General features: G+C 40.7%; 1 protein-coding gene across 1 annotated transcript in view; it reads right to left on the bottom strand.

Moving 5' to 3' along the window:
• The window catches only part of LOC110967435 (kazrin-like), a 242689-nt gene that overhangs the window by 5389 nt on the left and 210059 nt on the right, over nt 1–27241 (bottom strand). Inside the window, exons 6-8 of the mRNA XM_051949271.1 lie at nt 22670–22861; nt 3437–3573; nt 2369–2539 (exon numbers count right to left, since the gene is read on the bottom strand). Of these exons, the coding sequence (XP_051805231.1) occupies nt 2369–2539; nt 3437–3573; nt 22670–22861 (500 nt within the window). The remainder of the gene's footprint in view (nt 1–2368; nt 2540–3436; nt 3574–22669; nt 22862–27241) is intronic.

The raw sequence follows: 27241 nt of genomic DNA, 5'->3' as shown, positions 1-27241 counted from the left end.
CACAATCAGCTTCACTGCAATCATCTCTACCTACCAGCAGTCAAACAATTATCAATCACAGTCTCTGACATGCAAAACAGAATACAATCACAAGTCTTCGGCGTAATCATTAGTTGTCAGAATATTGACGATTTTGTTTTTTCCTCCCAAGCAATTAACAGCGTTCAATTACACCTGAAGTACATTCAGATCAATGACAGCGGGAATCGGTGGGACCACTGGTGTTAGGATCACTGGGACCAGTAAGTGCGGGCTGAGGGGTTAGTGAAAAACGTGCATCTGAGGAGGAGGAGGGCTTTCCAAAACGACAATTAGGTCACAAATAGGAAAGAGTTCCAGGGAGCAGGAGGGGCAAGAACATTTTTAAAGCTGGGGACCCGTCTTACCGCCCTAGGAGAGTAGTCCCTGTCCACAAGGCGCTCAAACACCCGGAACTCCATTCTCTGATTGACACAGTTACTCATCTGGGGGGTTGGAGACATGAGGGATGTCTATGCTGCATATTCAAAGGCTTTCCATCTTGTGATTATGTGTAGCAGACGTAAAAACAGTGCAGAGTGACAGAAAAACGTGCTGAACGATCACGAAACGGTAATCAAACTGGTGCTTTCTGCTGCTGCTGTTTGGATTAAACTTCTTTTCAACACTTGAGCTATAAATGTGCATTAATGCAGTTTGGTTTGAGTCTTCCTTCTTACCATTGTCATACTTATTAAGTGGTGACCATGTTTTTACACAAACTGCACATTTAGAAATCTACATTATCCATTCAGTCACATTGGAAACATACAAGGGTACTTTCAAAAGTTCTCTGCTTCACCTGGAAACAAGCGACAGATCTCCCATTTTGGCTCATAACTGCATTCTACAAAGTCTTACATGACTGTCCACAAACACTCAAATGTTTGCCATCATTTCTTTGTGAGCTGAGATGGAAGCTTTGAGCTGGAGTGCTATTGCTCCAGGATGATGCACCCACCAGTAAAGCACAGGTGGCCATTAGGGCTGGCCCGAATGGTGGTTTCTGGCCTCTGAGTATTCGGGCCCTATCAAAGACGAATAGCCGAATATTCGTTCCACCCCGTAACGTCCGGGGGGTGGGGGGGGACGACTTGTGGCGGAGACGGCCCAAATATTCGGATCTGTTCGTGTCCAGGTCCAAATTTTGCTTTTGTTTTGTCTTCAGTTAAACTGAAGAATTCCCAAACAGCGGAGGTCTTCAGCATCTTGTCTTGTGTTTATGCAACGAAGTGAAGCGTGACGTCAGAGTCGGCAGCAACCCGGTAATTCGGGTGGTGGTAAAAAACACAAATGGATGAGCTGAGATGAGCCGAACACGACGGGATGAGCCGAAGTGGGCCGAAGGCGAAGGGAAGAGACGAGCTCTGAATATTTTCATCTGGGGGGAGGAAGGGGTGATCACATAGACATTTGTGTAAATGTTTATGTGATCACACGACGGGATGAGCCGATATGAGTCGATGTGGGCCGAAGGCAGAGGGAAGAAAGTAACGCAGAATATTCGTTCCGCCCTGTAACATCTGACGGGGGAGGGGAGTGAATATTCGGATACCAAAATTAATATCCCGATACCGCCGTAGCGAACGAATATTCGGATATTCGGGATATTTGGGTCCAGCCCTAGTGGCCATGTTGAGGACCAGGTGTTGTCAGGTGCAGGTCGGATAAGTGGGGTTCATGCAGAAACAGTTCAAAGTCACATTTGACTGCTTCTGTCACATCTACTATGTGGACAGACGCCACTGTGTTGGAACAACAGCACTCCAGCTCTTAGCTTTCTCTTTTTTTCTTTGACCGTTTTGTTGAGGCATTTTAAGATTGGGTCTTAAGACGATGGGTTGTGGCTTTCCAGAACGAAAGAGGAGTGTTTAGGAGAAGTTTTCATAGGTATATAAGTGTGATGTAATGCTTCGTGTAGTCCGTTAAAGTCTCGGGATTTTGCTCATGCTTGTTCTTACAGCCTTTGTAGTGAATAAACATTATTTGCATCAGACTGCTTGAAGACACTTTGAGAACTTTTTGAGGACTCCAACTGCTGATACAGAATTGATTTTTGATTACATGTTTGACAAAGCTGGATGAACATCACTGGCCTTTGGCGGGCAGACTGAGCAACAACAGTTTCAAACATTTGAGTTTTGGTGGATGGCCATATGAGGCTTTATAGTGTACATTTATGTCCCAAAATGAGAGTTACATCCCTCGTTTATGGATGAGGCTATGGACTTTTTCAGGAACCCTCGTATACAACCCGAAAGAAAGAGATAAAGTGTTAACAGGACCTGCCTCTCCACCTGTCTGTCTACATGTCAGGTTATTACAAACATCATCTGCCTTCCTGTCTCACCATGGCCAGCTCAGCCTCCAGCTCCTTGATGCGGTTCTCCTTGAGGTCGAGCTGAGAGCGCAGCATCCCCGTGTGCTCCGTGGCTTCCTTGGTTTGCCGTCGCAGGTCCCACTTCTCCCTCTCCAGGAGGTCTTTCTCCTTGGCCAGGGCCTTCACTGCATCCTCGCTCTCCTAGCAGAGACACACATCCTGATGGATTGCTTCACATATCCAGCATACCCAAACATGCAACACGGCAGCGCTTCCAGAGCTGCCTCCTGGGTGACGTTGAACTTTAATGTTGTGTTTCCCTGAGGTGACATGGAGGATGAAACCTGCTTGTCATGTGCATCAGCCTTCTCAAACCTGCTGTGCATGTAACATCACAGACACCAGCATCTCTTGCTGCCTATATATAGCAAAGACAGGAGAAACTTTCAAGTATTATTTACAAGCATTGCTACACAGTGTCTGTGAAAGTATTCCCCTTCCTTGGAAGTTGTTCTTTGACATTGAATCAATCAATATAATTTGGATTTTTTTAGACAAAAACAAAACAAAAGACTCTTTCATGTCAAACTGTACAGACAATGCCAATTAATTAAAAATATAAAATATAAAATATGTGGCGGCACAAGCATTCATTGCCTGTAAATCCAACATAGGTGCGGTTGGTGACAGAAATCTTGCAGATAATGAAATGAAAACCATCAAGGTGCAGTGAGTGTGTCCCCTGTGGTCACAGCATATACACAGTATTGTTTAAAAGTTTGGGGTCATCCAGACAATTTCCTGTTTTCCATCAAAATTCACACTTTTATTCAACATAATTGCAAAAGGGTTTTCTAATCATCACTGAGCCTTTCATCACCATTAGCTGACACAATGTAGCGTTAGAACACAGGAGTGATGAATGAAGCCTCACATTTGGCTGTGTTAAGGCCTGGATGTCAACTCTGTTTGTCTAAAGTTTATTTTTGTGCAATGTGCATCCAACCAATCCACTGCTGCAAAAGCAGAGTCTCTGTGAGGACGTTTCTGTGCATGCATTGGTGTGCATGTGTGCAGTAAGAGCAGGGCTGGCCGTACTTTTCTGTGCTGCTCATAGTTGCGTATGAAATCACGGAGCTGCTCCTCTCGGCTCTCCAGCGTGGCATAAAGCTGCTGCATCTGGTTCACCAGGTCTGCCTTCTCTGCCTTCAGACGCTTCCGGTCCGACTTCATGGCTGCAAGAAAAACGAAATGAAAGAGTGAGTTTGAATCAGAGATCTGTCAACATTTAGCTGTGTGTTCATTTACATTTGCAAAGAAGAAAATAAGTAGGGGTCAAATCACTTTTTGTTGGTGTTTTTGTTATTTAAACAGTTAGAAAACTGCAGCTTTGAGTTTGAAGTAAATAATCCAGTCGTAAACAACTCAAAGAATTGTGTTCTTCTATTGGTCTACAGGTTGTTGTGTGAAGAATGTGTAATAACACAACTGTCCTGGAGGTGAGCACTGGTTGGTAAAATGCATTAAACAGTCTTCCATAAGATTTTCACTTGAACGGTACATTTAAACTACAATCCTTGTACTTCCATGCCATCAGATGAGGCTGCCTCTAATAAAGGTTATTTATTACAGATTTTAAGTGTAGCTTGTGAGAAAGCAGTGATTCACAACTTATCCAGAAATCCTGACAATGAACCAGATGTGTGAGATATGCGTTCAGTTCATGCAGCTTTAATTCAGTTTATCATCGTGTTTACACTGAGACTCTGATATTTGCATTGCTGTCATTACATTATGGCCTCAAAAACTTAATGTAGTGCTTATTAAATCTGTTATTTATGGGGATCTCTTTACTATACCGGGGATCTCCTTACTCCAGTGTGAAGGTGCTGATCACCAAGCCGCTGTGCAGCCGGCGGTCATTCATGATCTGTGCTTATTTCCAGTTTTTATTATTGCCTTTTCTTAAAGTTGCATTTTGCAAAAGTCCACTTAAGTTCTTGCCTGATGCAAAAATCTTTAAATAAAAAATACATATTAGCAAATAAATGAACGCAGTCCTCCCTAATATGAACATAATTTTTCAATTCTGTTCTGTCCAGAACACCACACTGCAGCAAAAACCGTCTTCTCTGCACATCGTCCAGGAAAAATGCAGCTGAAGCTCGGGTGTTCCTCAGCACACGACTGGAGCACACTGATTCATTTGCAGCCTTTTAATTGCACAAACAGACTGATGTTTCACCACCGCCATGCCTTCATCAGAACACACACGGTGGCCGTTTCTTTACACACAATAACTAGGTTATTAAGCTCCTTCAGATGTGCAGCGTGAGTAAAAACATGAAACACGCGTGCTGTTGCTGGTCTAATATGGCGTGACTGCACGTTGATAAAGACGTGAATGACACATGAACCCTTCTGTCAATCTCCTCTGGGCTGCTGGCTTCGTTAGAGGCTCAGTCTCTCTTTCATCTATCTCCCTGCCACACACTCTCTCTAATCCTCTCGCACCTCACCCACGCGTCATGATAAAGAATATGGTTCACTGTGGTTATTCACAGAAGCTCTAATTTACTCAAAGACAACATCTCCTCTTCTTTTTCCCTCTCGTCTGCATCTGCTTCTTCTCCTGCTTTCTCTTGATCCGCTCCACCTCTTCACGCAGACGCTTGTTTAAAGACGCGTTTTCTTGCGGCTGTCGTTCAAAACTGACAATATAGGATTTATTTTGACGTTTTGTATTCACGCCGTGTCTGTCCACCTTTGTCTGCTTCACTTTGACATGCGTTTCTTTACAGCACGGCAGCTGATATTTCCCACCATCCCACGGTTCTCTGTTTTCCCCCTTGATGCTTGTTATCACGCGTTCACCTTTTCTTTTTCCTCCCTCCGAGCCAGCTGTGTGTCATTAATTAACTTATATCAGAGCCCGGTTAATTGTGTGACATTCACGAGTTGCGTCTGGGGAACATGCTCAGGCAAGTGGAATGGAAGGACGGATTCACCCCTCTCGTTTCCTCTCCGTTTCCTCCCCCTCTTTCATATGTCACCCATTTTTACAGGTGGCCTCCACAAGCCAAAAGGGACATGTAGACCTCACTGACCAGCGGAACAAAAAAAACATCGCTCACTGACCGAGAGAAACAGGAAACCTCCCAGCACCTGCCTCAGGAAGTGAAATCAAAGACGTCTTTGAGATGAGCCAGAAACACTGCTGCTGCCTCACATCCTGCACCTGTGACCATTTGGCAACAGCCACCCTGCTGGTGTTGGATGCAAGAAAGCTTTCACTGTGACTCCATGAAAGGATGCATTCACTGTTTCAAATCATGTTATCAACGTTACTCACATTTATAACCCGTGTACGAACGCTTTTAACCACCAAAGCTAATTCTGGGGGTAAATCCCGTTCTGTTATACTTAAACATGCAGGAGAAAGAGGGAAGCTCCGGTATGTCTCCTCCCGCTGACAGCCATATTAATGACTGACATGCTCTGCAGCGCCGTCCAAACCTCCAGGAATTATTACCAGATGAAACAAGCGAGGAACCACCTGGGAACCATACGGAGTCGAATGCAATACGTGTGGAGCTGGAGAGGGATGATGACATGGAGGGGAAGCCGTTTAATTGTCTTTTCACGGAGAAATTATACATTTTTATGCAATCACTTGCCTTGAAATCATGCCTGACACAGTCTGTAGGCTTTTCCATGAGAGGTCTGGGTCTCAGCGTCCGCTTAGAGCAAGAAACTTTCAAGTTTTCAAGCAGTAACGTGACAAACCAGAATACAGAACGAAAGGTTTCAGTCAGATATGAACACAGAAATATCCAGAAGTGGAGATTTTGAGGTGCTAATTGATGGATCCATGATTTCATCTGAAGGCAGAAATGGTCCGTTGTTATTTTTTTATGTATAGCACTTACAAAAATAGACTCCTGCTCACTGTCTTTAGTACTAGGTCTTCATCAGGCAAACAGTCCCTTTCTGTACATGTTGGATGTGCTCTTCCCTCGCCTACGCACCTGCCTCTTGGAAATAGATGTGCGAAGAGTTCTCTTGAAGTATGGCGTCACTGTCATAATAATGTCAAAAAAGGAGATAATATTTCTGTCCCCCCTAAGATAAACTTTTATAGTGGTGTGATCCCTAAAGAAAACCAAAAGCAACATGGGCGACTTGTAAGAAACATAAAGGGAAAGAAGCAGAACTGTGACTTTTGTAGTTACCGTATTTTCCGCACCATAAAGCACATCGGCTTTTAAGGCGCAGTCTCAATTATGGGGTTTATTTCTGTACTTAAGCCAAATATAAGGCGCACCGTATTATTGGGCGCATGCTAAAACAAGGAAATGGAAGCAAAACAGTGAGTTTGGTTGAACTTTATTCCACTACGCATTTAAAAATACACTCACATTATTATTTTTTGATCAATCTTTTGTCACACATCCATCAAAGTCCTCATCTTCTGTATATGAACTGAACAGCTGGGCAATTTCGACATCAAACATGCCGGGTTCCCTCTGGTCATTGTCGGATTCAGTCTCGTTGCCGGGTGGCTGTTCAGCAACGATGCCGGCTTTCGCAAAGCTTGGACAATAGTCAGTACTGTAGGTTTATCGCTGCCAGCGTGTGTAGTGTAGGTATTACGTCCCTATGTCGGCGGGAAATGGTCCGACAGTCAGATTTTGGAACTCAGTGCACACATGAGATAGCCTAGCCGCGCTAGACCCATGTTCTGAAGGCACAAGGGTCTAGGACCGCTCGACAGGGATGGAGGCGGGCTAAAAGGTTGTCTTTCAAATCACTCTGCAGCAATTGGGTAGGTATACAACCAATCAGCGCAATGAATAGGCTGACGGAGTTCCTAGAGCGCCGGCGGATTGTGGCTAAGTCCCATTAGCTTCCCAACCAGCGGAGCCAACTGGTATATTAAGGATTTGCCATATCCCGTCGGCATAAGTCCAAATAAGTCTTTCTTCTCAATGAAACACTTCAGTGCCGTCCTTTGTTTATCTTTCAAGTTGAATTTTAGCTTCAAATCTTTAAGGGCTGTGGCCAAAGCCGAGTCGAAAGATAACTGTTTATTATGCGCCGATTGTTTCTGTCAGAATCGTCACGCCTCTGTCGTCACTTCGTTACGCCCGCCTTCTGACTCTACACTTCATGGTGATTGGTCCGGCCAGTTTTAGGAGCATCCAGCCTCGAGCCTTATGGAGGGTAACTAGACCCACCCTGGCAGAGAATTAAATTCGTTGCCGTGGGTTTTCTAGCGCGGCTAGGCTACACATAAGATGCACCGGCTTAAAAGGAGCACCATCGATTTTTCAGAAAATTAAAGGCTTTTAAGTGTGCCTATAGTGCGGAAAATACGGTAATTTGATTTTTAAAAATGGTGCTTTTAAAGCAACCAGTGCAGTTACAGCTATTCTGTTTTGCAGTTTTTTTCATTTCACAACTACTATTATCAGATTAACAGACTATAAAGTCTTGAAGTATTTGGTGATCCCTCCCTTTTGCTTCAATGACAGCGTGAGCTCAAGCTGCACAAACTCCACAAGTTTGTTCAAACCTGAACACAAATGTTATTCCAGGACGGTCTGATAGTGTTCCAACAAGTCTCCTGTGATCTCTGGAAAGCTTCCCTTCCTCGGTCTTCAGGTTCCCCAGCAGATGTTGAGTGGGGCTGAAGTCAGGCAATCGTGGAAGAAAGTCGAAGGCAGTCGTTTTTTTGCTCTTCAAGTAGTTCTCTCAGAGCTTTGAGGTGCTCATTATCCTGCTGCAGCGTGAATCCTTCTTCGGAAAGATGCAAACCAGAGCGTCCCTGAAGAATGGAGTGCTGCTACTTCTTGATCCGGCAGTAGTCCAACTCCACAAAATAGATTTATTATTCTCACCATGTTTTACTGTGGCTTTGATACACTGCACTCTAGTGTTGGTCATCCTTCTGTTACTGCCATACACATCAGTAAATATGTCTTTTTTCCAGTTGCCTGCTGTGAAATGCTGGTTTGTCTATGCCAAGCTCAAATGTTTGGCCTCTTATTTGGCAGTGCTTTCTTGCATTCTTTACTTTGTAAATTCCATAGATGTGATGAAGTTGTTGTCGATCTCTCAGCGACCAAAGCTTGATGGTCCGATTCATCTTCTGATGGAGTGGTCGCTTTTTGGTCTTCCTGATCGTGCTTTGGTTACAACTGAGCGCTTCATCGTGCCATGAAGTCTAAATGTTTAGACGTTCTCTGACACCAGGAAAGCCACTCGTTGCTTCAAAAAAACTATTTCACTTCTAGCGGTCGTGAATATTTTTTCTTCATTTCACAATCTGTTTTTAAATGCTTCTAAATCCTGTGAAAATTTCCAGGTTTCCATGAAAACACGACAGCATTTTGATACGGTATGTGTTAGGTTTCAGTGTGCTTTTTCATTCCTATCATAATGAGTCGTTCTCTGTGTCTAAAATGTGAACAAATGCTGCTTTTGTGCACGACTGTGTGTGCCTCCATGCAAATGCAGCCACTAAAAGCTCCTCCAGCCTGTGTAAGCAGAAAAAGAGCAGGTCAGGACTCTTGTAAAACAAACATTCAGCATCAAAGGTCCAAATCGCTGCTCCCACTGCCCGGTGTTAAAGAACAAGAGCACCTGCCTGTATCATGCTCTCCTGACACATTCTCCAAAATCTGCATAAGTGCTTTTTAGCTCACCGCGCAAAGGCTTCTTTCTGCTACCAAAGCCCTCGTGCTTTTAAGTATTTTAATGTGAGCATCCACCGCTGTAGTGTGCTAAAAGCCTTTGTCTGCCGGGCTCTTCTGTGACGCTGTTGCTACCAGAGGACTTAATGAGTGAGCCAACTCATTAGTTGCTAAACAGAAACACCGGAGTCCTCCGGGAGTCCGCTCTTAAAGATAAATTAAAGCAGCGGCTCTTAACTGTTTTATGAGAGTGACCCGCTTTTAAGGGTGAAAGTATTTTTGGCTTTTTTTTTAGCTTGTTCACCACAATTCACTAAAATTAGTGAAGGGGACGCCCTCAGGGACACCTCTCAGGGACCTGAATAGTTCCGACATTTTGGGAAATGTTTTCTTGCTGACAGATGCAAATGATCCCGCGCTCATATTTGTGCAGTAAAAAAATCAGCTGGGTAGCTTAGCTTAGGCTCTGCAGAGCTACAATGTAACCTGATGTTTAGTGGGCTTTGCAAATGCAGGTAGGAAGATTTTGCCACCAAATGACAGGCAGGTGAGCAGAATTCATGCAAAGCTAAGCGGCTGCTGGATGTAGCTTCATATTTAGTGCAGAGATATGAGATGGGTTTCAATCTTTTCAGATGTTTTTGGTAATATACATTCACTGTAATCACAAATAATTCACGAATGTTTAGATAAACGCACAGTGTCCACAAGTGGTCCTCCAGAGGGTCCAATCCAGTCCTCAAAGTGTAAAAGCTACAGAGAAGGCACTAACTGCAGATTGTAAATTAGCAAAACTATAAATTTAAAATATTTCTAGACCATGATGAGTTGTTTGGATGATAAAGTAAAAAACTGGATTGCTCATGGTTCTTTTTGTCATTTTGTGTCTCATTTTTGCAATATGTTGTCTTGTTTTTGTAGTTTTTTTTCTCTTTTATGCCTGATTTTTGTCATTTTGCATCTTATTCTGGTTATATTTTGTCTTGTTTGTTGTTGTTTATCTCCTCTTTTTGTTGTGTTGTTTGTCATCTTCGCAATTTTAGGTTAGCTTTGTGTAGTGGTAGTGTTTTTTTGTGTTTGTCATCTTGTGTTTTGCTTTATTTGTTGTTTTGTGTATCGTTTTTGTTGTTTTGTATGCTTTATTTGTCTCGCTTGTGTCATTTGTCCATTTTTGTAACTTTTTCATCAGATTTTTTGTCTCTGTTTCATTTCATGTCATTTTTTTCTTTCAATGTGTTTTCATTTTTTAAAGAAGAAAAAAATAAATGCATAAAAAAAATACATAGATAATAAACTTACATAATTAATCCCCCACCCCCATCCAAAAAAAAAGTCACGTCATTTGACTCATTTTTTGTCATTTTGTTTCTCACTTTTGCCATTTTGTGTCTCATTTTTGTAATGTTTTGTCTTGTTTTTGTTGTTTTTGTCATTTTGTTTCTCACTTTTGCCGTTTTGTCTCATTTTTGTAATGTTTTCTCTTGTTTTTGTTTTTTTGTCATTTTGTTTCTCATTTTTGCCCTTTTGTGTCTCATTTTTGTAATGTTTTGTCTTGTTTTTGCTGTTTTTTGTCATTTTGTTTCTCACTTTTGCCATTTCGTGTCTCATTTTTGTGATGTTTTGTCTTGTTTTTAATGTTTTTGTCATTTTTCAGTCAAATACTATATTGTTCAGTTCCAGATACCTGAGATTAAATGTTTTGTGACTTTGTTGACATTCTATAAGTTGCAATGTGTAAATGATAAAGTGAGTCATAACGCTGTTGAAATTCAACTTGTTTCCTTCAGAAATTTCAGGTTGTTCATGATGTTTTGTAAAAAGATAATTCCTTAAATGTGAACCCTTTCAGAATGTACTTTTTTTGCAGAGTAGATACACATATACTGCACACAATTTTAAAACCAGATGACTTGTGTGACAGGGATCATCTCATTCAGATGTAATATTCTGCTGTAAAACCTTGAATCCTTGCATTTTAGTGGATGCTACTTTGACATGCTTCAAATTTTATGTTTGACATCTTGCAGATTTTTCCTGCTGTGGGGTCAATAAAGAGCAATCTTACCACGCGCTTAGTTTTCAAACCCAAAATGTTCCCAGAACCAGCTACACACACATCTGTATCATTTATTCTGAGCGTCCCATTTGCTCTACTTCTTGTGCAGACATCGTTTTGTGATTTCCCTCTTCTCCCTGATCACGCCTGACTGAGTTCTACCACAGGAGGAGTCATCTATTGTATGTTCTGATCCTTTACTTTCCCCACTGTGAAATCACAAACCACCAGAGGAGTCCCCTTTTGTAACCGACTCCACACAAGTGAATTCAAGCTGACCGTAGCTGCTGTTGTTTGTGAAGAAGCAAACCACCTTTCAAGCCTACAGGGGGCCACTGTTTGATGCTCAAAGGAGTGATTTCCAGCAGACTGCCACTTAAAAACGCCACAGGATTATATCACACATAAAGCTGAATATATCGTTGGTGGTTCTCGTTTTTTTTCCAGCTTTATGAAACCATCCTTATTTTGAAGAGACAAAATCAACCTGAGCCATCCTGTTTCACACGCTTTGTACCCATTACTGAGGGATGCTTTTCACATCCCACTCAGCGCTTCCCTGTGGTTAAATAACAGCCCTCATTATCTGGTGTGGTCCATCTACTACAGCGCAAATATAACAAGATTCCAGGCATGATTTTAGCCAAATAACATTTCCTGCTTTTCTGTTTTTGGACTTGCTCTAACAATCAGTTTACCCCGGTGGTGTCTGCATGGAACATGGAATGCAGCACGTCATTTTTGTGCATTTCAATGAATCAGACATCGTGTTTTCAGCGCAGACCGCTATTTAAGCAAATTCAGGTTACCAACGTTGACGGACAGCAGAATCACGCTCATCATAACCCCCCTCAGAAAACCATGTTCTCCACATTAATGAACATCCACTCCACGCTGACACTGCTCCATATAACTTCACTCCTACAGAGACGGGACAGGCTTTTAGTCGGCTCTTAACATAATTATTTTGGGAGAGAACAAAAGCGACATCGGCTCATTGGAGGGAGTCCATTGTTCACGGTTTGGGATTTTAAATCTGCCGGCTGAATAATGAAGAAGGAGCCTCGGAGCAGCGCAGTGCCATCACCTCCTCGCTACTTCAGTGGAAACACACCCAGGGGTTGTTGGAGGTGTGTACCTGCATTTGTTCTTCCTGCAGAATACGGCGTGTTATTATGACTACAGTCATTGTGATATTCAAACACATTAATTCAAGCTAATTAACGCTTTAGCTGGAATCTGCAAAACGCTGCAGCGACATCTGACCTCTGAAATAGCTTCATGCACAAACTACAAGCTAGCCATTAAAAACTGATCAAACACGTCTCATCTGGAGGTGAATACGTGTGTGTGTGTGTGTGTGTGTGAGAGAGAGCACTATTTAAACAGCAGCATGGACACATCAGGAAATCAAATGGAAAGTCACACGTCGACCCCAGATATTTCATTCCTCACCTTTCTGCCTTCACTGGATTCAGAACAAACAAAAAAAGCTGAACCTAATTGTAATTACTGGATTCTGATTAGCACATTGTGGCTTTATTCAAATAAAGATTTGCGGTTGGCTGAGATACCCCTGATGGCCACTAGGGGCCACTGTGATCCAAACATGAATTCTCACTAAATTTGAATCGACTGAAGGTGCAAAGTGAAAAGCAAAAGCGTCCTCATCACCTGCCAGCTCTTCATTTTTTCCTTATCTTTTTGCTAATTCGTTTAAAAGTAACAGACACGAAACTCACACGTACTTTACTGTTATGAGGTGAAGGAACCTGTTGAGATTTGACATCACTAAGCGTGTGTGTGTTTAAATGCCTAGTGAGGAAAGAGGCCTTGCATTCAAGGACGGAGCAGCTTTCTGAGTACAGTCTAGCGTGAAATGACACTAAACAGAGTCGGCACTCTGTGCTTTGATGATACATTGCCGTCTCCTGCTTTCATACGAGCTCTGGATTGACTGGAAGTCCCTCAGTGATAGTAATTAGCCAAAGCGCAAATAGCTAATTAAAAACAGCAGCGAGGGCCAAGTATACTTTGAAAATTCATTAAACAAAACTTTGATGAGAAAGTCTAAACAGGAGTTGGGTAAACTCAGAAACACCTTTTGAGTGCTGTCAAATTACGTAGCTCAACCGGGATTCAATTTTTCATTGTAGCTCCACTTAGGGCAGGAGTGTCAAACTCATCTTATCTCAGGGGCCATATTCACCCAATTTCAACTCCAGTGGGCCAGACCAGTAAAATCAGAGCATAATAACCTTTAAATAACAACAACTCTTTCCTTTGTTTTAGTGCAAAAAAGTACATTCTGCAAATGCTGCAAATCTTTCTACAAAACATTATGAACAACTTGAAATTCAATTTCATCAACATTCAGCCTCAGTTTATCATTTCCACATTACAACTTCCAGATCACAGAGTGTCTACAAAGGAACACAACATTTAGTCACCTGGAACTGAACGATGTAGTTTTTTACTTGATGATCAAAACCACAAAAAGACAAAATATTACAAATATGAGACACAAAATGAAAAAAATTAGACACAAAGGGACAAAAATGAGACACAAAACAATAAAAACATGAGACAAACGACAAGAGTCAGACAATGATAGACAACAAACAACAAAAATAAGACAAAATATCACAAAAATGAGATACAAAATGATGGAAATGAGACACAAAACAACCAAAATGAGACAAAAAAAAAAACAACAAAAACATGCCAAAATATTACAAAATGCTGAAAATGAGACACAAAACGACAAAAATGAGACACAGAGCGACAAAAATGAGACACTGAACACTGAAAATGAGACACAAAATGATGAAAATGAGACACAAAACGACAAAAATGAGACACAAAACAACAAAAACATGAGACAAACAACAGAAGTCAGACAATAGACAAAAAACAACAAAAAAGACAAAATAATAGAAAAATGAGAGACAAAACGACAAAAATGAGACAGAATGACAAAAGAACAAAGAACAATCTAGGATTTTACTTTATGATAGAAATATTTTTAATTTATAGTTTTACTAGTTTACAATCTGCAGTTAATGTCTTCTCTGTAATTTTTACACTTTGAGGGCCGGATTGGACCCTCTGGAGGACCACTTTTGGCCCGCGGGCCTCATGTTGGACACCCCTGGTTTACCCCTCACTAAGACTGCATCAGTTCATTATCAGTTATGGGTGGGAGGCACAAAGTACGACTCTTGAGTTGAGCTGAGTACCCACTGGCATCATAGCAAAACCTGCAATTGTGGTTGGCAAATATCTGCGATTTCAGGTTCACGGTTGAAGTGAGAGAATTCTGGCCTCAACAATGCAACAGCATCCCACCAAACCAACACCGAGGGGGAGAAGAAGGAGGAATCAGGGAGAAAATGAAGAACAACTGGAGAGAAAATACACTGAAAAGCGGCGTTCTTCTCTGCCGTTCTGTATTCATAGGCATCAGAAAATCTGCGTGTAATTTAGCAGCGAACCGTCTGAACTGAGGCAGGAGTGGCAGGACAGCTTCTGTGAACCATTCCCAAAGTAAACAGGTATTATCTCAAGTGGTGAGAGAGCAAAGGAGTGGGGATGATGCATTTCTTTCATGCTACCTCATCACTCCAGCAGAACCACGGTAAAATAAAGACAAACTAAAAAAGAAAAAACTAACACGAAGCCACTCTGCCTCACAATAATTGTTGGTAGCACTTCAATAAAAGCCCTCGGGGCGCTTAAGTTCTCCAAACATTACTCTAATTCTTGTGGGAAAAACACTTTGCCTGAGCATCTGGTGGGATGTTCGCAATATGGCAGCCTTGTGAAAACTGGAGGAAATCAAATAGAGTCGACATCGCGCCTCCAATCAATTGGCAGCATACGGAAATTGCTGTAGTTAATGAGGTATTCTCAAGAACATTTGGCCTAGATGTTTGGTTTTTTTCATCATTAGAAACCACTTTAAAACCCCAACTATTTTCAACTGCAACAACTAATGAGTCTTTTCTGCTGTAATACAAACCCTTCAAAAAAGAAAAGAAAAAGAATGAGAATGCTGTTGAAAGCTTCAGAAACTTTCAGAGTACACATAATTATGAATCTGTTTCTTGAGGATTGATGCAGTATAAACAAGACTTGGAATTAAGACCAGTGTGACTGGAATTTAAAAAAAAAAAAAAAAAAGTGAGCTCCCCAGAAACAAAATTAACATTCCAAATTAAAGATGCACATTTCGATGTGCTTTGAATACAAGGCTTTCTCAAATTCGTAACACTCACAAGTGAATTAGATAAACTAAATGTGTGAATATGCATCAAACAGTCAGACAGTTTTAGATTCATGGTCATGTTATGCAGCCAATTCAGTTCAAGTTGATTGTAAATAGCGCAAAGTCACAATGTACACTGCCGTTAAAAAGTTTGAGGTCACTTAGAAATGTCCTAATTTTTTAAACAAAATCAGTTTTTCAGTGAAGACAACATTAAATGAATGATAAACCCAGTGTAGACATTGTTAACCCTTACAAGGCCATGTTTCTGGAGAAGTACATATACTGAAACCACCTAATCCATAAAAATATCGATCAAGTCTTGCGAGGTCGCATTGTCGTAGACGTTCGCCATTGTGAATTTCGGTCGTGTTATTACGGTTCACGGCCCGATAAAAGCTTCGTAATTGCGGCTTCGTTATACGGCTTTATCGTTTGAAATAAGCAAATCTGGGGCCAATGTTTATATCTTACCATTGGTTGACTTAAACATACGGATGTGTGCATATTTTATGTTAATTAGCGAGCCGAGAATATTCGGTTTCGGCTGTGTGTACGAGTAAGCGTGAACCGAGCATACTCCGTCCCGGCTTTTTAAGGGTTAACGTGGTAAATGACGATTGCAGCTGGAAAGGGCTGATGTTTAATGGAATATCTCCATAGGGGTACAGAGGAACATTTCCAGCAACCATCACTCCTGTGTTCTAATGCTACATTGTGTTAGCTAATGGTACTGAAAGGCTCATTGATGATTAGAAAACCCTTGTTCAGTTATGTTAGGACATGAATAAAAGTGTGAGTTTTCATGGAAAACATGAAATTGTCTGGGTGACCTCAAACGGTGAGGATAGCAGGATTTTCACCTTTCATAACCTCTTTCATCATTGCTCATGCAGCTGCTTATGTAAATGTTAGTGCATGTATAACATCAGAAACACCTTACAGACTGAATATGGATGCTCTGAGCTCCGGCTCAGCTCCTTCTATGCTGGCAGGTTTTCACTCCGCATATGAGCAGCTACTGTATAAACACTGTCTTAATATGCAGCTGGACGGATTGTCTGAAAGCGTACTGATACCTTAAGGCTTCCTGCACTGCATCCACCAACACCCAGGTTCTTACAAATACTTTCCTAACATATTATGAAAACATGCTAATATTTACACCCTTTATTCTGCCTCCTAACATTCACCTCAGTCTGTTTACTTACTAATAAACAAAGTTAAACACTTGCTCATCGTCCAACTGCTGCGTTTATTTTACCTTTATTGTCCCTGATGACATCAGCAGCCCATTAGCATGTTAATATAAAAGAAATAAACACCACCAGGCCTGAGTAAATATCTGCTGCATTGAGAAGCAACCAGAACAAGAAAATCAGACAAAGTGGGATGACAGAATTTTTTCCACTTTCCCGCTTGGAAATAACTGTAAATATTGCCGGGGAGGAAGCCAAAAATGTACTGGCTGCTACCCACCACAAGCAAACGGTAAAAGCAAAACACTAGCAAATACTGTTGCTGCTCTTTCATGGCTGTCTTAAAAAGGAAAAAAAGCCGTATTTTTGCATCGTGCAGAAAGTCGCCGTCTGTGAAGATGCAGAGTGACAACTGTGGGCTGACAAACAGAGCTGCTGCTGCACAGACCAGGTCAGGTGGAAAATGACAATAAAAATTTAAATAATTCAGAAATAATGCTGCTTTCCCATGCACACTTTTTCACGGTTCAGTCTGGGGCCAGATGTCCCACTTTAACATCAGCTTCATGTCATCTCGAGGAACACAAAGGAAAACAGCAACAGGAACGACTTCTCACTCAAGATCTGTTTCTGAAGCGACTCAACTCAACCAAACGTGACCATAACAGCCAATTTCCTCGTGTCCTCCCACATACCCCGTCTTAATTGCAGACTAGATCCACTCTGCTTAACGTTTCTGGACCTTGTAAGCCAGCCAAAGTCCCCTTTTATAAAGCTTTCATTAGCCGCTGATTACTGTCAGTGCCTGCTGGGGCTGGTCGGCTTTGGCCTTCATTAACAGGCCTGAGTCATACAAATGACTGTACGATCATGTGTGCAGTCTGTTTAGACGGCCAAACATCCAGCCCAAGGAGAGATAAGTATTCATTTGATGTGCGCTCTCTCCTGCTCTGCCCCAGCCCATTTTGTTGTTTTTTTCCTTTTTTTTGTTCCATTCTTTGAAAAAGCGTAGGCTGCGAGTGTCAAGTGAAATGTCGCAGCAACAAAATCCCCTGACAGCATGTCATGCTTTTGTCTGATACCAAATGGTAGTTTTGTGCTCTGCCTCATTCCATGGGCGATAATTCTTTGAAAAGAATGATTCACTGCCACGCTGATGACATCTCAGCTTGATGCCATGCAATCCACGGCGCGCCGCCTGGCAGAACTTGTTCATTACTTGATATCGTGTGCACACTGTCTGTGAGTTTATTCCCACCTATTCCCATGGAAGAGCCAGCAGAGGACCGAATTCTGACATCATGCCTTATTAGCAAAGAGAAACCCGACCTGCACAACAGTTATTCATTAGCGCTTTTATGAAGCTTGCTATGCATGTTAGCATGTAGCTTTATGTTCCATGGCAGCAGAAAGTGTTGATGTTTCTAAAGGAAGCTGAAGACCTACCTCTATAGCCAGGCTGTTGATTGATGAGATGGATTTTATTCAATGTGATTACTCCTCGTAAAGCAAAAAGCTACGTATTGGCTGAAAGAACAACAAGAATGTCCCCACCTATGACATCTATAAGGTCCAACTGACTGTGGATTGTGTCATTATGTGTGTGTGCAATGTAGTTTACAATGTTGTCTGTGCTGTCTTTATCTGTGTTGTTGGTCCTCTTTTGCTATAAAGTCCAACCAAAGACGGGAGCTAAAAACTATAAGCTTCAGTCAATTTTCGCCTCAAATTTCTACTGAAGATTTACAGAAAGTAAATTGAATGCTATTCTTGAACTGTTTGGAGTACATGCATGGTTGAGGTCTCCTTTGAAAGCTGACAACCTGAATTTTCACCCAGTGCGGTCAGAATTACTCTAGGTGCTGCTGGCACAGAGCATTTTATGTTGGAACACACTGAATTAGGATGACTTTTATTCTCGCCTACATTTTTTCCCTAATAAAACACCTGAAAATAAGTGTGGCAGCACTGTGACAGCTTGAAAACACAAAAAGGCAACAACCTGGGGTCTTACATAGTTCAGGTCAAAATTTCAGAGCAATACTACAAGAAATGAGTGTTTCACACATGTTTTTGTACTGCTATGCCCCGGCGCTGTCAATTTTGGACACCTTATGCACACCCTGGGCAAAAACGGTATATGTTCGTTTATCAGCCCGTTTTCACATTATTTTCACTCCAAAAACTCATAGGGTTGTCTGGATGACTACTCTTGGATTATGGCCGGTTTTTGTGGATTATTTTCATCGTTGACCGGTAAAAGACCGTCCAAAGGTGAGTTATGCCCTTTATGTGCCCTTTAAATTTTTGTTGTTTGTTGTACAAATGTGTTTATATCACTCGCTGTGGTAATCACATCTGAAAGTGGTTTATACCGGCGGATTCATGAGAATCTAAGCTTTCCATGGATGTATTGTGTTTCTATCATCGCGTTTGCAGCTAAAAATGCTTTCCCAGATAAACTTCGCGGGCCATTTGTTGTAGTGCAAAAAAGTAAGTTCTGAAAATGTTCACATTTAAGGAATTGTCTTTTTACAAAACATAATAAACAACTTGAAATTGAACAAAGGAACAAACCATTTAGTCACAGGTATCTGGAACTGAACGATATCGTATTCTACTTTATGATCAAAGCGACCAGTCAGACCAAAAAAAACAAAACAAAAATGAAAACAAGACAAAATATTGCAAAAATGAGGCAAAAAATGAGAGAAACGACACAAACCAAAAAAGAGAAAAAAATTTGACAAAAAAGTGCAAAGAGACAAAAAAAACAGACAAACGACACAAGCGAGACCAAAAAAAACACAAAACGACAAAAATGATTCACAAAACAACAAATAAAGCAAAACACAAAAGACAAAAAACACAAGCGAGACAAAAGGAAACACAAAACGAGAAACAAAACGACAAAAACATGAGACAAACGACAAAAGCCAGACAAAATAAGACCAAAACAACAAAAACAAGACAAAATGCTGCAAAAATGAGACACCAAATGACAAAGAACAGTGAACAATCTGGTATTTTACTTTATGATCAAAAACAACTTGTCATAGTCCAGAAACTATTTTAAATTTACAGTTTTACAAATTTACAATTTGCAGTTAATGTCTTCTCTGTAATTTTTACACTTTACAAAGTTGTCTGCATGTTTGACACCCCTGCTCCATATGCAAGACATCAGATGTCATCTATGTTAATTACATAGTCCCTGATTAAATAAATCAATACATTTTATCCATTAATTTCTCTATTTATGCCCCTATTTAGATATTTTGGTCTATTTTATGTCTGTACTTCATTACTTAGGTTTTTTTTTTTTAGCATTTCTTATTCTGTTTTGGAAATCTTTGACTTCTATTTCTATCTATTTTAATAACAAACATTTTACATTTTTATTTATCTATCTTATTAGATCTTGTTCTATTTCTATTCTCAGTTCTGATGTATTTTATTGATGAGCTAAGGTTAATTTTTTGAATTTGTTTAATATACTGTTTTATATTCATTATATATGTTGTATCTGCCCAGGGACTGCAGATGGAAATTAGCAAACAGCTATAATCTGGTGCAAAGCATCTTTTCTTTTTAAGATTAATGTGTTTGTACATTGTCCCTGTTAACTAAACTAATAAACTAAACTAAACTTCATTTTTATCTCATCTGTTGCTTCCTCATTGAATTTCCTCAATTCCCATGTTTAAGAATCTGTCATTTCTAACATGATGTCAGGATGGAAACCACTTTGTGTTGCATTGTATTTATAGAAAATGTAAATACAGTCAGATTGATCGATAAGTGAGGCTTCTACAGTATGTTCTGCTGTATTTGCATCAGGCTACGCAGAGTGGGAGCAGAGCATCGCTATTTGCCGAAAGCACGGAGCGACTGAAACAGATTTTATAATAATAAAAAAAAAACACTCAAGTCAAAGCATCTGTATCCTCCCTCCCCCCTAAGATAGCACTCCATCTCTCAAGCACAACACATGCTAATGGAGCATAATGCATCTAATGGGCTGCATTAACCACGCTGGTGCAGACGCTCATGTTAACATTACGGCGAAGGGGGGAAAAAAAACTCACGGGTTTTCGAGCCCTACGGAGCAAAAAATGCAGCAGGTTTCCTCTCAGCGGGAGTAGGAGTGGCGAAACAGGAAATGTAAAACTGCTGAATGATTCTAGAATAATTAAAGCAGAACCACTTTACTCTGCTGCTTTGCATAGTTCCAATTTGCACATTTTCCCTCCAACAGGACAAAACCCACCTACACCTCCTTTTTGCTCTGTTCAGCAAAGTGGTTTTTTTTTCTAAATGTACAGTAAGCGGATCGGATACGCACAGCGTGTATATGTCCAAACACTTTCTAATCAATTGTTCTCATGCGTTTTGCTGCTGTATAATTTCTCGCTGTGTGTGCTTTGTACTATCTTGTGCATGTAAGTCCTTTTGAATGTGTTGTTTTGACGGTGTAAACATCTGACTAGAGAGCAGAGATGAAAATTAATCCTGTGGAACCATTTGCAAACAGCTGACAATAAATACAGTCCACAAATATGGGGGGAGAGTGGGAGTAGGAAATGCAGCAGAGATGCCCATTAAGCCAGAACCAAGCAGTGGACATCATGATCACGTCTGAAAGCTATGAGGATACTCCACATATATCATACATATATTGTTACTTTTAATCAGGGTTTGACCAATATGGGGTTTCAAGGGCCGATTATTGGTAACCAAAAGTCTAATAGCTGATATTTGGAGCCAACATTCATTAAATGTAATGTTTAAAAAGCGTGTGACAGCAGAGAGCCTGTCATTCATAATTAGTGTGGCTGTAACTGAATATGTAAAATAGAAATTTTAGTGATTTAATTAGGAAACGCTCCTCTGTTTATGTGGAAATCCGGCGAGATTGATCAATTTGTCTCCTGCAGCTACGTCTATTTTCTAATCTCTCACTGTTCTATCACTTTTATTGCCCACTAAGATCCACATCTTAAAATATTATCAATTAATGTTTTCCTGATTATGTTTCAGGCTAATTTGTGCTTTAAAAAAACAATTATCCAGACCCACCAGGACCCATGCACCACACCCCTCCAATATGCTCATTATCATTAAATTTATTTTGACATTGCACCTTTTAGTACCTTTATATTATTATATTTTTATCAAAAATACCAACAACTTTTGAACAAAGGAACATTTCCAGCAGCCATCATTCCTGTGTTCTAATGCTACATTGTGTTAGCTAATGCTTTTGAAAGGCTCATTGATGATTAGAAAACCCTTGTGCAGTTATGTTAGCACATGGATAAAAGTGGGAGTTTCCATGGAAAATATGAAAACATCAGGGTGAGCCCAAACCTTTGAATAGGGGTGTATGAGATGTTGCATTTTCTAAATGACTTCAAGCATCTCTGTCTCTGTCATGTTCTGTAAAAAGTTTGGTTTTTGGTACATTTTGAACAACATATATACATGAGAGGCCAGTATCGGCTAATAGTATCGGGCCAATGTTGTATCGGATAGATTCTAGTCTAGTAACAAGCAAACTCATCCTGTGGGAGACTGAGCACTGTGCTTGAAAGTTGGCAACATCTTGCAAATTGACTTTGAGTTAAGATTTTGTTGTTTTGTTTTTGCTACTTTACAATAAAATAACTAAAGTATCTGTCTATCTATCTGTCTGTCTGTCTGTCTGTCTGTCAAACTTAGTGGGTAGCTGCTAGCATAGCCTTAGCTAATGTGAAAATAGCTAATTTCCTGGTTTGTGGCACCAGGTTGTGTTTCTTGTTCAGTTTTTGCAGTCTCTGCTTGAGAGACAGTTTTGAGACCACAGAGGGATGACAGACAGAGAGAGGAGGTTACATTAGATTGCATCATTATCAATAATTAGTCAATAAAAATACAGATACAGGTAATCGGAAAAACTCCAAATATCGGCCATGATAATCAGCCGGGCCAATAATCAGTCTATTCTTACTTTTAATGGTCATAAATATGTCTTAGGTATCTTGCAACATTATTGCCTAATATTTTTTACATTAAAATAAATATTAGTGGTTTAAATAGCACATCTGGCCTCCTGTTTCCCGATGGAGTTCTCACCTTGCAGAGCTTCCTTGGCTCGGTCCAGCTCCTGCTCCTTCTGGGCCAGCTGCACACGAAGTTCGGTGGCAGAGAGCACGTCGGCCGAGCAGCCTCCCTGGGTCTCCTCCAGGTCCTTACTCAACATGTCCTTCATCTGCCGCAGCAGGTGCACCTCCTCCTGGAGCTGGGCCACCTCCTCACGCAGCAGAACTACAGCACACAGAGAAGGAAGAGAGCTTCATCACGCTGACACCCACAACACAGTCCTAATGTGTGCAGCTTTGACTTTGGCAGGCAGCTCTGCAATTTGTTTTTTAAAAGATACCTCCAGCAGCTAGAGAAGGGTCATGTGCATAACAGAATCCACGGTCATACAGGTGCATTAGGCCCTGAGTAGCTACATGACTGCAGAAATTGTTACGACTGAAATGCAAAATCGATTTGGCATCGCCACAGGAGGTCATGGTTCCATTTGTGATTGAGATAAATGCAGTGAAAATTACTGCCAATAATAAGCATCGCACATGCAGGTGGAGTCCTGCAGATGAGGAGAGACAAGACACTGATGCTGTGATGAAATTTGTCTTTGAAGCTGCCTGTTGAACCTCCACCGTCTTGGCAGGAATTATGAGAAAAGGTGAGAGGTTTATCCATTTAATATTCATCGAATGTCGCTTTAAAGTGCCCCTCCCTGGCGTTGTCACACAGCAGCAAACAATGGAATGAAAACAGCGGCACGGAGAGATGGATTTTTTTTCCTACAATTTGACTCACTGAAAAACTTTCAAAGTGCTTTCAGAAGCAGCAGACACAGGTCCTCGCTCGCTCTTAAAACAAGCCACAACAGACAAATGTCACACTGCAATTTCACATCGAACCTCGAGAAAAGAAATGTCTAATGTAAAAAAAAAAAAAAAAAAAAAAAGTGTCATTTTGCACACTGAAAGAGCTTTTCTAGGTGGAGCATATGGAGAGTAATTTATACAAGGATGAGTAGAGTCATTCTGCTCAATTTCATGCATCCTCGGGGCAAAAGGAGGGGAGGAGGGGTGAGGGTGGTGAGGAAACCGTCGCATCCTGCATGGCTCCATTATCAAGCACCGCGCATAAATCACACTTCGTACTCTCATATCCAATATGACTGTCTGGAAACATAAAATCAGAGCTGAACGGGAGAACGGGAGATGGAAAAAGCCAAAAACACCGACGGATTTAAAGACAGAATACAGACCGCAGTTTTTAATAAAAGGTGGGACGGTTATTTTGAAGTGTGAAAACGTATAGCGAGCACACAGAGCAAACAATACAGAGCATCAGAGATTAGTGTGGGGAAGAAATATGTAAATATTTACTGAAGATGGTGTTGTGCAACTTTTCCTTTCTCCCAAAGAATGTGTAGCTACTAAAGGTCAGTATTCTACACTGGAAATGATCTTTGACGAAGTCTCATGCAGTGAAGTTTTGTCATATAAATCTACGAGATGAGTGTAAATGAACATCATCTGTCTGTGAGGATATGACTGCATATAAACAAAGATGTTCACTGAGGACAGTGTTCATACTGTGTGCATCAGATTCTGTGACTTCATAATGAATTTCATCTGTGTGTCATCTATCTATGTTTCATCCTTGTGACAACCTGTATTTTGGTACAATTTATCAAAAATTTTAAACCACTGTAGTAAATGATACCTGTTCTGGCTCCATAAGAGCCACTTATATTTCTTTTTGTGTGTTAAAATTTGTTCATAGGGACTTTATTTGTTGTGTTGTGATGGTTTGACACTGTCCGGTTTATTTTGGTGTGACACCGGAAGTGATGATGCCCACCACTTCTTGTCTAACGGCAACAGACAACGGCTAAGCTTCTTTTGTACCGGCAACACTGTGTTTTAAGGCAGCACAGCCTGTAAGTTACTGGAATGATATGTTCTGCAAGCGTACTAACTGCTAGGAGTTGTATAAGATGTTTCATGCCAGTAATTTATCCAAAATAATATGTTTTACAAGACGTTAGCATAGACGCTAATTAGCCGTTCGCTAGCGCTAGCCTGTTAGCCCGTTAGCCTTTTTTTTTTAGATGTACTCTGCTGTGTATAGTAGTCAGGAGACATTATGATTTATTCTTTACATATCAGCTTATACACAATATTCTGTTTCTTGTTTACAGTTTTACAGCTTACAGTTTACAGCTCTTTCAACAAAAATCCATGCCATGCGTCCAGCAAATAAATAGGTGACAAAAGGAACAACGGTGTGTTTTTTTCTGAGGTGATGTTATCTGCCTGCCTAGCAAAGTGCGAGGGCAGGACGATACCATTCTGAGCTTGGACAGAAAAAGCTGATTTTGTGCAAGGAAATTGGTAATATTGGAAATATTGGTAGAAATATTGAATTTATTGGATTTCTGGTCACTCGCAACTTTTCTCCAAGTCCAAGAAGACGGCTGTAGGCCACCGATTCAGAAGGAAAAGGAGGTGACACCAAATACGGATTTTTCCCCATTTTCTGTCTTTTGTATGTCGTAGGAGCTTTAATAGACATCAACTGGGCTTCTCTTGTAGGTTTTTGAAGATGCTTCACCTTCATGCAACAGGCTTCTTCAGTTCTAACTGACTAACGGGAAGGTACAGAATCAAAGACTACTGAAGCTCCTACGACCAGCATGACCTATTTGACTGAGAATCTACATCTGCTCCTTATATGCAGTTAAATGCTTAGTAACATGACATTATTTTTGGTAGCATCCTCACTTCACTTTGTTTTGTAGCTACAACTTTAGCACAACACTGTAATAAATGACACGTGTTTTCATATCAGTCCTTATCCATGACAATAAGAGCTTTTTCCTGCCAGTCCTCTCTCCTCTTACAACAAGAACCGGTGTTAAACAGCATCTTACCCTGCTGAGTCCATAACCGTGACTGATGTCTTACATAAGAACACGAGACACAGAACACGACAACAGGCTCTATAAACAAACTGTAACAGAGGATCTGTGGTGTATTCAGCTTTGCTCCGATACACTTTAGCACCGCATGGATCACTTTAGCTCTGAGCTCTTGTCCCCTGAAACTAAAATGAACTTTTTAAGAGCAGCTGCCTGCTTGTATGACATGTACCTGCTACCCAGGGCTTTCACCGGCAAAATGTAAGCGGCTGAGGACCAGGGCCGCCCGCTGAATAATGAAAATGAAATGTAAAAGGGGTTATTAGGAAGAAGGGTCGAGAGAAAAGCGCTGGTGAGTGGAGTATCATTACACAGAGGTATACTTAATGGACCCGGTAATAGAACCACATTTTACAGAGCAACTCAAGCAGCAACGACCTTATTGGCAACCCAAAGAGCTGCCCCATTCTGGAAACAACTGACCGCCAGATACAGTTCATTTGCTCCAAAAAATCCTTTAATAGTCATGAAGTCGATTAAATTTCTCATTCATTAGATTTGCATGTGTTGATTGAGCAAAAGCAGCAACACAAGGAGTCATACACAAGGACGCCAAGTACGTGTTTAATTTCCAGCAGCCAAACCGTAATTACCTGTTCAAATGAATAGAATAGAATAGAAATATGTTATTGCTCTTTAAGGGGAAATTCTGTTGCAACCCAGAAAGAGTAAGTTGACTTTTACCAAAATATAAAAGATGATAGAATGATGTCACTATTTTAGATATCATACATGATATACACCCCCTTTCAAAAGTTGGTTCTACTTTATTTGAATGAGAAAGTGTCCTAAAACTTTTGACAGGGTGTGTACACAGCTTGGAATGGAAAAAACTGCATATGTACGACACTGCTGCTATTTGGAGATTTCTTTGCATTATTCCATCACAGAATTAGTTACTATAACAACAATTCTACCATTAAAAAATTCTTTACCCAACTGTGATACAAATCGCCATGGAAAGATACAGAATAGACATTTGCAATGCTCTATAAATGGATTCCAACACTGCAGCAAAGAGAAGAAACGTGCAATTGCACAACTGCAAAGGTGTAATTTAAACACTTGCTGCTATTAATCACAGTGTGAGAGCAGAAAACTGTAAATAAAAATGTATGTGTGCATGTTTTTTAGATTTTAAGCATGTCTTTTTATATTTTTATTGTATAAGTTAATACTTTTACACTTTATTGTTGATTTTTTCATGCTTTACTTAGTCCGACAACCATCTATTTTTACATTCCAGTATGTTGCATATACGCTGGCCTCCATAGTAGAGTTATGGTAGCGGTTATCTGAAGTGATAAATGCATTCCTTATATACACAAACACATCAGAGCGTGCTCACTCCTGCAGCACTTGGAGCTTTTGAGATGTAGCCAATTGTGTTTTAATACGCGCACGAGTATCACAGTGAGGCGGCTTATCCCAGTTCTGATCATATTCTGGGATGTGGTGTTCACACGGAGCACAGAGGAATCTGGTTATTCACATGACAAATGCTACTGTCCCAGCTACTGATTACAGCCGGCTCTTTGTGCAGGAGCATGTGATATTTACAGCAGAAACCAGCAGTTTCATCTGACAATGCTGCAACTGTTATCCTGAGCTTAAACTAAACTGACTGTCACTGTTGCAAA

This window comes from Acanthochromis polyacanthus, chromosome 6 (assembly GCF_021347895.1).
Source record: "Acanthochromis polyacanthus isolate Apoly-LR-REF ecotype Palm Island chromosome 6, KAUST_Apoly_ChrSc, whole genome shotgun sequence".
NCBI lineage: Eukaryota > Metazoa > Chordata > Actinopteri > Pomacentridae > Acanthochromis > Acanthochromis polyacanthus.
This window is presented reverse-complemented; position numbering and strand designations above follow the sequence as displayed.